This window comes from Thamnophis elegans, chromosome 8 (genome assembly GCF_009769535.1).
Source record: "Thamnophis elegans isolate rThaEle1 chromosome 8, rThaEle1.pri, whole genome shotgun sequence".
Lineage (NCBI taxonomy): Eukaryota > Metazoa > Chordata > Lepidosauria > Squamata > Colubridae > Thamnophis > Thamnophis elegans.
Window position 1 is genome coordinate 17,477,244 of NC_045548.1, and position 12,880 is coordinate 17,490,123.

General features: G+C 40.7%; 2 protein-coding genes across 2 annotated transcripts in view; one reads left to right on the forward strand and one right to left on the reverse strand.

The window, feature by feature from the left end:
• The window catches only part of TSHZ1 (teashirt zinc finger homeobox 1), a 71,778-nt gene extending 70,720 nt beyond the window's left edge, over positions 1–1,058 (reverse strand). The window contains exon 1 of the mRNA XM_032223245.1: positions 1–1,058. This exon is cut by the window's left edge and continues 451 nt beyond it. The gene's annotated coding sequence lies outside the window, so the exon portion shown is untranslated.
• Positions 1,059–2,590: 1,532 nt separating this feature from the next.
• ZADH2 (zinc binding alcohol dehydrogenase domain containing 2) lies at positions 2,591–11,992 on the forward strand. Its single transcript, XM_032222724.1, has 2 exons — positions 2,591–3,665; positions 10,037–11,992. Exons 1-2 carry the CDS (start codon positions 3,358–3,360, stop codon positions 10,959–10,961), a joined length of 1,233 nt encoding a protein of 410 aa, XP_032078615.1. The 5' UTR covers positions 2,591–3,357; the 3' UTR covers positions 10,962–11,992.
• The last annotated feature ends 888 nt before the right edge of the window (positions 11,993–12,880 follow it).

Here is a 12,880-nt window from a genome sequence, read left to right on the forward strand (position 1 = left end):
ACCGGGCGCGGGGATGCCAAGCGCCGTCGCCACGCCAAAAACTCGCGGAGGCAATGTTTTCATTTACAAGGTTGATTTCTGACCTTCCCGCGCCCCCCCTCCAATGCGCGCGTACACACGCCTTTGGGGCTTTCCTCCTCCTCCCCCCTTCTTTTTCCGTGGCTGTTTGAAAAAGTTACTTCGGAGACCAAACAAAGCTCGGCCGCCTCGCGCCGCGGTCCCTCTGCCCGAAGATGTGAGCCGGGAGGAGATGGAGAAGACGGAGGGGGGGGGGAGGTTGGCTCGCTCCGGCGACGCGCAGCCCAAATCCGTTTAGTCGGTCCGGCGCTCTCTCCTCGTCGTCTTCTCCTTCCACCCTAGATTACTTCTCCGCCGTCGTCTTGGGGGAAGAGAAGGGAGCGAACAGCAAACGAAGAGACGCTTGAATTCAATCCTCTTTCTCTCTCGGCTGCCTCTCCCCAACCCCCCGGCAAGCCTTTCTCCGAGATCAAAGAGTCTCCAAGCGCAACTTTCTTCTTCGCTGGCTTGTTTAAAAAAAAAAAAGCTCGTGGATTTGGGCGATGCTGGTATTTATTGCGCTGATAATAGCTTTTTCATTGTGCAGAAAACGAGGTCGATCCAGTCTTTCCTTTTCCTCCCATCACTTGGTCTCATCAAGAAAGCAAACAGTAAAAAGGAGTAAAGCCCCCGTACATACTGATCACACCGGATGGGAAATGTCACTCACTCCTCCACCTTCCAAAGAGTCACAGATCAAACAGTGGCACCACCGAAGAGGATTACTTTAATGCCTCGCTTCCCTCCCTCCCTCTCTCTCTCTTCCAAAAATCGCAGTTTCTTCTGATACTAGAATTACGCAAACACGTTTTTAACAGGGATTATTGTTTATAGTTGATCTCGATCTGTAACCGAAAACAAACAAAAAACCCCACCGGACAACCCCCAGAGATACTGTGTGAAAGATGGGGGGGTGTCCAGAAAGAAGCCGAGACATTCACAGGGTGGAAGAGATTAACGTGACCTATCCCCCCCCCCTTTAAACTCCTGGGAGAAAGAGATCTACTCTCCCTCTCTTCTCATTTCACTGAAATATAGCACACATTCAGATCCCAGAGCTTTCAGACAGTCTCAACTGATAGACAGACACATCGAGCTGCTTTTCCTGCTTCAGATTTTTTTTACTCCTCCTCCTCTTGCCAACGTCACCCTGACAATTACAAATAGCTCTCATACAAACCAATACCTGTCAATCTTTTTAATTGCTTTGTTTAATTTTAATGTTTCTTTGGGTTGCTTTTGTTTTGTTTTGTTTCTTTCAGACTAAACAACACACGGCAAATACCATAGCAGAGATTTTATTTTATTTTATTGTTCCTGGAAAACGAGGCTTGTTGTACAGTAGAACTCAAATAGTGATAGTCTTGTTTTAAAGGCAAGTATTGACTGCACAGTTCAAGTTCCCCGGAGCTTGACTGCCAATAATTTGGGGAAGGGAGGCACACCACATTGAGGTGTTTTAAAAAGTTTGTTTTATGGAAGATCATATATGTAAGATTTTTACATTTTTAAACATAGGTAAGCTATATAAAAACAAAAACCACTTTATGGGAAACATGGGAGGTTAAGATGTTTCATAAATTTGTTAAATTGACATTTCTTCCTAGAATCTTAAACAAAAGAAATGATACCTTTGTGTAAAAGGTAAAGTTATTTCTTAAATAAAACTTAACTGTTTTAAGAAAGGATTTCTAATTCATTTGAAATCACTGTAATCAAGAGTTAAATAAGTAATTTTTCTATTCTAACCTGTGCAAAGCTTTTTCTGCGTTTATTGTAATTAACATTAAGCATTGATTCCCAGGGCATAGTTTCAAACATACCCCTAGTTTGTCTGCATCTGGCAACATCAAAGATTTGTATGCAAAGCATCTTGTATAGCAAATCTTCCTCGAAAGTGATTGTGTGTGTGACAGAGAGAGAGAGGTTTGTTAAGTGGGTGTATAAAAACTACTGGATAGCACATCTCCTCTGAAGTAAATTTAAGGAGTTTAGTGGAGCTTTCTCCCAGATAAATAGGTATAAAGCCAATAATTTAAGCAGACACTATCTTTCCACCAGCAATATTGAGCATAGCAGAAATTTGAAAGCTCAGTCATGGATTAAAAAAACAAACAAATAAGAGGCCAAAAATAAATATGGCAACATTATTTAAGATCATATCTAACGGGGTCAGGAGGAAGGGGGGGGCAAAAAAGCAATCAATGCATTTTCCAGCCTTATTTTGTCATGGGACGTTATAAAACCACGAGGAACAAGAGAACATAGGAAGTATATTATTATTAATATTATTATTATTGCTATTATTGCTATTATTGCTATTATTACTGCTATTGCTATTACAATTACTACCATTCGGAGCTCACATATGCACGCCTGTCCAGATTTTAAAATATGCTTTCGATCCTTCCGTAAATCTCTTTACAGTATTTTCACCCCAATGCAAGCAGTTTCCAGTCGCGGTCGCAAGCGGCTCTGGTTTGATTTGTACCACCTTACGAGGAAGTGAACGTTTCGCACGGAAGGGGAGGGGCCTGTCTCAGCAGGCAGCGGCTCTAGGAGGCTGCTAATAACATTGCCAGATTAGCTGCAACTTCTTGCTCCCAGCCTAACCTTTTATTGAACTAATCCTACATTCGAGTTTTCTTTTTTTGTCTCTATAGGAACGGTTTAGAAACCATCCGTTCCGAGTGTTGTTTTCTTTTCTTTAAGGAAAGAGCTGGGGGGAAGGGTAGATGCGGCAGGTTGGAATATGCAATTATAGTCTCTTTCTTAGCAAGCAGATCAGTCTCCTCCACCAAAAAAAAAAATGCAGTAGAATAAGGTCGGGGGCTTGCTCCTTCGTCTCTCTCCAAAAGTACGCTTTCCTTCCTGAGTGAAAGGCAAATCTTTCGGTTTCTGCACACACTCGAACGCTGTGTGATTCTGCCCGTTTTGTTCTAAGGCTGCACAAAACAGCGCGAGGGGGGAGGTTGTTCCTGCGACAACAGCAAGTTTTAAGCAAGCTCAGCTCAGAAACGAACTTTGTCTATGCTTTAAAAAAAAAACCTAAAGACGGGACACAGAAAGTTCGCCGCAGGCGAAACTGCTGCAGCGGCTGCTAACTGCTGATCTAATCTTGCCGAGTGGCGGAGGGGCTGGAAAAGGGAGGACTTGGAGCTAGGCGGCAGTCCGCTGCATTAGACTTTATTTACATACACAAATCGCAATATACCGAGCCTGCCTGTGCCGGAGGGCTGCACGCTTGCGAAAGACTCCTCCTAGGTTGAAGAACCCGGGAGAGCGGCGAAAGGTTGGTCGATGTTTTTCCACGGGCGGATCAGCGTGTGGCTGAAGTCTCGGGGAGCTTGGCACCGTTGGCTGAACCAACAGCATCTGATTTCTCCGGGGAGACCTTCCCGGGTGTGTTTGAGTGCTCCTCCGACCCGGCCTATCGTGGACATGTCCTACTCGCGCCACTTTATGGATTTCCAGGGCTCGTCCATTCCCACTTCCATGAAGAAACTGGTAGTGACTAAACTGAATCCAAACTTCCGAGAAGCTGTTTCCCTTCGCCACGACGCGCCCGTGCCGCTCCCGGGAGACGGCGATCTGCTTGTTAGAAACAGGTGAGAGAATCCATTCCCCTCCCGCCTCCTTTTCCTCCCACTCCCAAGGCTTTGGCACCTTCGCCATAACTGGAGAGGGAGCAGGAGATCCCTCCCGTGGCTGCCCGCCCCGAACCTTTTCCCAAGCAAAGGGCCCGGTGCGCCCACCCCACCCGCGCAGGCTCGCGCTCTTTGCGATCCTATCGAGTTGCATCATCTGCCTTGGACGACTGTTGTCATAATTTATTATCCCAAATATTCTTCCCCATAACCCCGCGTGCCCACTTCCGTGCAAGCAAAGCGGCCGTTCAGTAGACGAATGGCCGCCAACTGCTCCATATTTTATGGGCAAAAAGTGGGAAGGCAATAATGCTTTCTCTCCCCTCCCCACTCCGGAAAAAAAAAATCATCAGCCAGTCAGGAAAAAAAGAGAAAAGTCCTGAAGCGACTTTATCTGGAGCCTGTAGGTGACATCAAGGTACAAAAGAAGGAACTTCGACAACCAGGAAATGAATTTCCAAGCCCCTCCCAGGCTGGGTAGGATTTGCGTCCAGTATCCACAAACTGAGTGTGCAAGGAGTAGGCGGCCCTTTCTTTGCCGTACCGCTCTGGATAGGAGATGGCTAGTTGTATATAATAAAGACTGACAGATCTGTGTGGATCTCCACGTGCGGTTAGTGCCGAGCAATTGGGACGTAGAGTTAGAGTTTAGGTTATTTATCGTCATCTTGGGCTGGGTGCGCGCGCATGTAGCACACTCCAGACAATATTTTAGACTAGAGGAAGTTGTGTACAAAACTCTACCTTTCCCCCCCTCCCCATCGCAGTTCTCCACGTCACTAACCTTAAGCGTGTGCAGAATTAAGAGGAAAGCAAGGGACCTCCATGGTATGGAGCTGTCGCTCCTCAGCCGGTTATTCCACTACCCTCTTTATTTTTCCCCACTTTACACACAACAAAAGCAAGGCTAAAAGCAGATGTAGGAGGAAGGTGAGGCCCCCTTGCACAATCGCTTTCCATTTACACAGAAGGAAGGCCTTACTGATTTCGGTAAAATTTTTACTTCCTGCGAGCTCCCTGGAAGCCCTTAGCCTTTGACAGTATATGACTATTGTTCTTCAATTCGACTGAGCGCAGAGGCTTGTGTGGCTTTCTCAGAGCTTTGAAAAGCACCGCTTTATGTAGGGCCACTTTATAGCCAAAAAAAAAGGTGCTCGGACAGAATATAGCTTTACAAATGAATTTAATCTGGTATTTTTTTCTGTTTTTAAAATTATTCCCCTCCTAGACGTTTCAATTGTGTAAACACAACTTTTCAGAACCAAAAAACTTAAAAATCGGGCAGGAGGAAGAAGAAGCTGTCCTTACCTTTTTAGTCTGTGATTTATGGGAAGATCTTTAACAGGCATTTATTCAGATTCAAGGACTGCTGTCTTTAAAACATTTTCTTTTAATGTGGATGTAAGGAACTTTGGGATAATCTGAGATTGCCTTTCACTACTTTTTCTATTGAATCTGGTAGATTCAACTAGATAAAGTGCAATGATTAGAATGAAATGAATGATCAGTAAATCTCACAAAGCCAGGTGTTGATACAGATGACAATAGTTATCCTAGATCTTCCTGAACCATAGGAGTATATGCATGTTGTGTGCAGCATTACCCATATTATAAAGTCTTACCCTCTCTGATGTCAAAGGTTTGAATTACTGCAGCTATCAGAAGGCAGCATTTAGAAAGCAAGTATGTGAACCATTGCTAATGTTAAATGTGAAAATGATATCTAGCTCTGGGTACATTGAAATCCACTTTATTGGTGAGAGTGAGGGATTGGCTGATACAAAAGGGTACAGGACCATACATTGTGCTTCCTGATTGTCTCTAGCATCAAAAGGTTGTTACATCCTTGTTCTCAGATCCCCTCCTCCACAGCACTTTCTCCCCCTCCCCTTCTCCCATGCAATTTGAAAATTTATGCATGTAATTTTTTTTCCAATGTAACTCTCCCGTTCTTCCTTTTCTACTGGGTGGGCTCTCTGGGGAGTTGGAGAATGCTTGTACGCTTTCCAAAGTTAGAGGAATGGGGGATGCCAAGAAATGGCCATCTCTTTCTCCCTTCCCCCTCCCTATGGTAAAGACATTTTGAGTTTGCAAAGGTGCATGTGAGAATCAAATTGGGAGTTCACAACTTTTGTGTCATGTGGATTGTGTGAGGTGATCTCCTGCCCTACCCCTCCTTTTCTTCCCTGGAGGTTCTCACACAGGCAAGAGTAGAGATCTCATTAGTGCAAAATAAAATGTTTTAAGAATACAGTTCTTTCACGCTTGTTTTATTCTTTGAAAGCTTTCGCAGGATCCTCTACACACTTTCATTTTTTTACTGTCTGGGAAAGTGTCTTTGCACTCTTTCAGTAGAATAAGTGCAGTCACCTGGATGTATTTAGCCTTGAAAATTCATTCTGGTCAATCACAAGACAAGGGAGAAGGAAAGAAGGCAGGAAAAGGTGTTTAAGAATTCCACTACCATCTTACAGACTTACTACTTACTCACCTGAACATGCTTATAGTACAGAGCTAACCTTTACATTTTGTCTTGTCTGTGACTCTTATACCCATGCATGCCTGAATGACATTTATGTTGCCTTGGGCTATTGAAGTTCATTTGACTTAAACTTTTCTCCTTTTTTAGAACAAGATTTCAATTTAGATGAATTCCCTTTCTCCCTGGGCTTGGAAAATATACCTATCCTCACAACCGAATAGATATGCAGTAGGGTATATTTTGAATGGTAGAAATAAACCCCTGCAATATTTATAGAGAAAGAAATCAGTGGGAAACACAGTACATTGGTATTATATTATGACAATGTGATTTTCTGATCAAAATGAGGGGAGGACCAGGAAGAAAACATAGTAAACTAAATATGCTAAACATAGCATTTAAGAATCTGGCTTCCTGAGCAAATGTAAGACTCAGCACAGGTATGAGCAGCAAATATGTGACAAATGTCTGATTTTTATAGAAATGCAGTGTAATAAGAAAACATTGGCATGAAAATCTGGAAAAGAAAAATTAAGGATAGGTAGATTCTGATGGAAAGTGTAGAAAAATGGGAAGAGATGCTACAATTGTCTCCTGCAGATTGTTTGGGTTAGATCCCCCCCCCCTTCTTGGCTGATGTTAGTGACTTTGTTTTGTCTGCCTATTCAAGCTTCCTGTCCTACATACCAGGTCTTCCAAGGGAGTAAATTGCTTCTGAGTAAGACATACAAGCTCCTTAACTTCCTTTAAACAATCCTCCCCCCCAATCTCATATATTAATCTAAGTTTGCAACCGTATGGAAAGTAGGGGCCTTGGTTGTTTAGGTTAAGCATTTCGATGATTTGAACTGTGTTAAAGGCTTGAGTGCCTTCTACTTTGATGCAAAGAGTAAAGGAGCAACAGGGGCAAGGTATCAATTAGGTCACATAGTTAATTTACTGGATAATAGTGGTTGCTGTGGAAAGGCCACACATCTCATTCCCTTCACACAAGCTGATCCTGAACTTGCGACTTAGTTTTGCAAACAGACACATACCAGTGAAAACCGATGATACCCACAATTGTCCAATTGATTTCAATGAAACCTAACTATGCTGTTGCTATCTACCAGTGCATCAATGGAACTTTTACCTGAAAAGCCCCAAAGTGAATGGTGTAATTGTAAATGGAGAAATTGTGCAATAGTGAAATTTGCTGGTTTCTTGTAGGACTAGTGGGAAGAATTCTTCAGCCTGTAACAAAAGCTTCATTGTTTTTTTTTTAAAGTCACCACAATTTTAGGTACACACCTATAGCATTCCCCTAATCTTGAGGTTGCTAAAATAGAACTTTTTAAAAAGTGATGTTTTGTGCTGAATGGAATAAGGGAATTTAAGCAGAGTCTGGAGATTAAATTGTTGAGTCATGTTCTGAAGAAGGAAGAACTTCCCGAAGGGATCAAAAAGGCTGCTAAACCTAATTTGGTTTATTGCTTGACTTTGCTGCTGTCATGGTGATTCTGCAACCCTGTCTTTTCTTGGGGGGGGGGGCGCAATCATGCCATTTTTGCCCTTGCTGCCCATCTGGGAAGAAAAAGCTCCTATAAAGTTGGCAAGAGGCAACCGTTAGCACCTGGAAAACTTGTCAGGGAAAACCCAAAGTGGAAACGCCTCACGTACTTGGCATAAGGGAAGAAAAGTAACGGTGCTTGGGAGAAGATCACCCAGTGGTCTTCCTCCCTCGAGACGAGCGGGTTAGGGTATTCCTTGCTGTTCCCTCTCTGACAGAGCCACGCGGAGTCAAGTCTGCTCTGTAACCACTTCGCCTTTGTTGGGTACGTGGACTGGCGGCCAGCGGGGGACTCAAAGTAAACACGGCTCCCTCAGCAGAGCGTAAAGGTGCTACTTGTAGTAGCACTTCGGCCAGCGGAATTATGAAGACGCCGCCATCCGCCCTCGCCCAGACAGCCACCTCGTTTACGTGCCCCCCCAAGTTCGCGCCGCTACGCTCTGCATTGCATTATCAAGTGTTACAAAAATTTAAAAAAGGAAGAAAATTGGGGGGGGGGAAGAGAGAACGGGCTTTGGCGGGAAAAGTTGTCTAAACGCGTGTGCCGAAGGTGCACCTCCGCTTCGGAGTTTTTACTTTAAACCGGGGAGGTGGTTCCCAACCCGGCTCTATGTAAACTTTCACTTCAGATCCGAAGCTAGATCTGAAGGGAAAATGCGCTCGGGATTTCGGAGCCAAAAAAAAAAAATCAAAAGCCCTCGAACTTGATCTTGCTCTCTGGAAGGGAGCCGCTAGCCGAGCGGGCAGGACCTTTGCCTGTTCTGAAGGAAAGAGGGGCATTGAGAAAAGGCTGCAGAGGCGTGAAGGCAGCAACAATTAGGCTCGCGGGAGGAAGGAAATTTTCAGACCAGCCGCGCCGTCCTGTGACTTTGGGCGATAAATGCGGGCGGGGGGGGGGGATATCCTACGTGCAGCACAAATCAGCTGTATGAAGTAGAGGAGCGGGGGATGCTTGAATAAATAAGGCCGGCTTCGCGTCCAACCGCCGCCTCTCGGGGTAGCAAACTTCCTGCAAGAAGTTGGCTCCCGAGGCGAGGCAAGAAGAGTTTCTTCGCGTAGTTGAGGCTTCTCCCATCCTCATATTGGTGCCCCGATCTTTTGTTTCTAACAACGCAGACCTTCGCTTTGGAATCTTTCTCTCTCTTACACAAACACACGGCATGCACGCCTCGTTTTACTCTTCCAGTACAGGACGTAGAAAGGGCGTAAATTAAAGCTTACTTGGGTTTGCTTTTGGTTTTCCTGAAGACCCATAAAGAGAAGGAAGGTATCCTCTGGTGGAGATGCAGGCTAGATTGTATAAAGAATTGGACACTATAGAAGTTGTTCAGCTGAGGATGTATGGGCATATATTTCTGAATCTGCAGCTATATCATACATATAAGAACAATTCATAATAAATCGTCCCGTTTTCTTAGAATTAGAAATGTCCAAAGACCTTCCTTTACTTTAGTTATTTCTATACATGTAAATGATTTCAAATACCCATAATATTTTTACATGTTTTTTCATCCATGTGCATAATTAAATGTCAATATTTATTTATTATTGTATATAAATGACAATCATCAGCATAGATTCTTTCTAAACTTATGTGGAATACCTGTTTTTAAACACTGCCTTTCTTCAGTATTCCTTAGCATCACAAGATACTTCATTGCCCATCTTTAATATTTTTACTCATTTTTACATCTTAAAAATCAATATGTGCAAACTGTAGTGTACTATTTTACTTTTTCTGTTCAAGGTTCTTTTAAGGTGTTTTAGTCATTTATATACAGCAAAATGTTTTAATAATGTGCAAATTAGTTGCATCAAAAGGCAAATTTATTATAGTCAGTAGATCAATTTTCTTTAAATTTGCCTGCAGTAACATTTTTGTCCATCGACCTTGGAGAGGACTTTGATACTTCACATTATCATTAGTCATATAAAGTGTTGTTACAATCAGAAATGTAAATTTGCTGTCAAAGTCAATATATTTGCTAATTCTATTCTATTCTAGTAAAAAACATATTTTTATTCTATAGCTTATAAAAATAATGTTTATCTTTGTTACTTCTTTCATGCATAACAAGAATGTCTTGGGTTTTCATTTGAAGATACAAGGTCAAGTCTGCATGTTAGGAAAAGTGAAATCTGAAATGATCTTTGGGGGGGAGGGGCACAAAATAATTCCTGCAACCTTTGAAATATTTGAAGAGGCGTCACTTAAATCTACAGCCTTGTGCATTTAAATGAAATTATTTTCTTACAAGTCTTGTCAAAAAGAGATCTTAACACATTTTTGTTTTCTTCTAGATTTGTTGGCATAAATGCATCTGATATTAACTACTCAGCTGGCCGGTATGACGTTTTGGTTAAGCCTCCATTTGATGTAGGTTTTGAAGGGATTGGTGAAGTGGTGGCCTTAGGCTTAAGTGCAAGTGCAACATACACTGTAGGCCAGTCTGTGGCCTACGTAAGATCAGGAGCTTTTGCTGAATATATAGTTGTGCCTGCTAAAGAAGCCATTCCTGTACCTTCTATGAAACCAGAGTTTCTGACTCTTCTGGTAAGTGGAACTACAGCATATATTAGTCTGAAAGAACTTGGAGAATTGTCTGAAGGAAAGACAGTTCTGGTGACAGCAGCAGCTGGAGGCACTGGCCAGTTTGCTGTGCAACTTTCAAAGAAAGCAAAATGCCATGTAATAGGAACTTGCTCCACTGATGAAAAATGTGCTTTTCTGAAATCTATTGGCTGTGATCGGCCTATCAACTATAAAACTGAAAATATTGCTGCTGTCCTCAAAAATGAGTACCCCAAAGGTGTGGATGTTGTGTATGAATCAGTTGGTGGAGAAATGTATGACTTGGCTATCAACTCCTTGGCTATCAAAGGTCGTCTGATCATTATTGGGTTTATTTCTGGCTACCAAACACTTACTGGCCTTCCACGAAATCAAACAGAAATGCTACCAGCAAAGTTGCTAAAAAAATCAGCCAGCATCCGAGGTTTTTTCTTAAACCATTACCTTTCTGGTTACCAAATGGCTATGAAACACTTGGTTGAAATGTGTGAAAAGAGAGAAATTGTTTGCGAGGTGGACTTTGGAGACCTGTCTCTAGAGAACAAGTTTACTGGCTTAGAGTCAGTGTTCCGTGCTATAGATTATATGTACATGGGGAAAAACATTGGAAAAATTGTAGTTGAATTACCTCACTCTGTCAACAGTAAGCTGTAAAAACAGAACAATGACATAAATCAAAACAGAGCAAATGGGCATTTTATGCTTGGCGATAATGCTTTAATTTCTTTAAAGCTGGCAAAGGGTAACATATTAAAATAGCAAAACAGTATTTTGATTTGTTTAAGAGGTTTTGTGGGGTTTAAAAATGCAGTTTGTAGCTGGTATTACATTTACTTTCACATGTTTTGGTATGGAGATTTTCAATTTCCAACTTGCAGTGGATTTGAATATAATTCTAAGCAAGTGCAAAAGTGTTACAAATTGATGTCATACCTCCCTTCTGGAACTCAATATGTGAAGGCATATGGAGCTGCAATCTTACGCAGTTTGAATAAGATGAAGCCCATTGTCCTTAAAATGGATTAGTAGCCACTTTAGTAGACGTGCTTAGGATCATGCAGCAATCCTATATGCATCTTACACAGAAATATGCCACACTGATATTCAGATAGATTATACCTATAAACGTCTGTATGGGACTGCACTATTAAACTATATTTGAGATTTGGGATACATACAATCTGCAAAGACATTGTGATAATAATGATACTCTGTAAACTTTTTTTTCTACAAAGCTTATTCTATATAGCACATTTTTATTCTAGTATGAACATGTATGATCTCTTTATAGATGTTGATTGAAAATGATTTTTTTAACTTTTGAATCAACGTTGCCAGCTTATTTTAATTTTTTGTTATATTTTGGGACGTTTGGGTATCTTATAAAATTATATTTGAATTATTATCTTGCCATTGCACTCATTTATTACTAGAACTTTTCTAATGTTATCTAACTTTTTTATATTCTGTTGAAGATAAATAATCCAGGAATTTTCAGATTAATGAAATGCATTAGAAGATATATGCTGTATCTCTGAAAATGGAAATGGTACAGATTAAAATGTTGGATTAGAATGTCATCAGTATATAGAATGTATTTGGTGTTTCAATCAAATGTCATTTCTGTAAGAGATGGTATTGTACAATTCTGACTATAAGCATTAAAATTATTTTTTTGCAGTTAATTTTTTACAGCATGGTTCAGTTATTCAGTTTTTTCTCCTTTTGTTCAACAATGTGATCTCATACCAGATTTATTCAGCTAGACGTTCCATTGGGATATGAACTTTTTTGAACTTAGCAAAACTTGTATCTAGGTAGACATAAATAGAACTGAGCTGTCAATAATTGCCTTCGAAATGCAGTTTAAAAAAAAAAAATCATTTTACAAGTAACGCTTTCTGTAGTCACTTACTTCTATTCACTTTTTTATTTCCTATTTGGGATTTTGGAAAGGCAAACATCTTTGATTCCAAGTGCATCAATATATGTACTGATTTAAAACAGAGGCTTTTTTTCAGAAACTTCAAAAATGATAAAAATATGATATATTTTAAATATCCTTTATTGATTTCCAGTTCTCGGCTTTTTTACTTTTTTAAGAATTTGGACAATTGGAAACCAATTTTAAGAAGTATAAAGCATTCTTTGAGTAGAGGCTGGATTTAAATTCACAGACGAAATAACATTGAATCAGTGGGATTAAAACGATTTGTATCTAAATACTTCAGTTTAACCTAATTTTGGATTGATCTGGTAATTTTTTTGTTGTTGAGCTGTAGCTGAAATAAATTTTGGATATTATCAGCTGAAACTTTTATAGAAATACTGTCATAATTTTACTTGATTATTTGATTCGATCAAAAAATTGAAACTTCAGAATAATCAATTTTACACATAAACAACTCATGCTAAGTATTTGTTATGAGTCATTAAATATTAATGCTATATGTGTAAAAATAATCTCTTTCAAATTGCTTATCTGTGCACATTTTTAGTATTTGAATCTCACAATTTTGAGGGCCTAGTTATAAACAATATTTACATGCATACCATAAATCCTAATTTCAAAA

Bases quoted from the DNA above. Each gene is read 5' to 3' on its own strand.
- ZADH2 (XM_032222724.1), top strand. From the start codon at position 3,358: ATGTTTTTCCACGGGCGGATCAGCGTGTGGCTGAAGTCTCGGGGAGCT. The intron at 3,666-10,036 runs GTGAGAGAATCC...GTTTTCTTCTAG, and splicing joins GATCTGCTTGTTAGAAACAG to ATTTGTTGGCATAAATGCAT.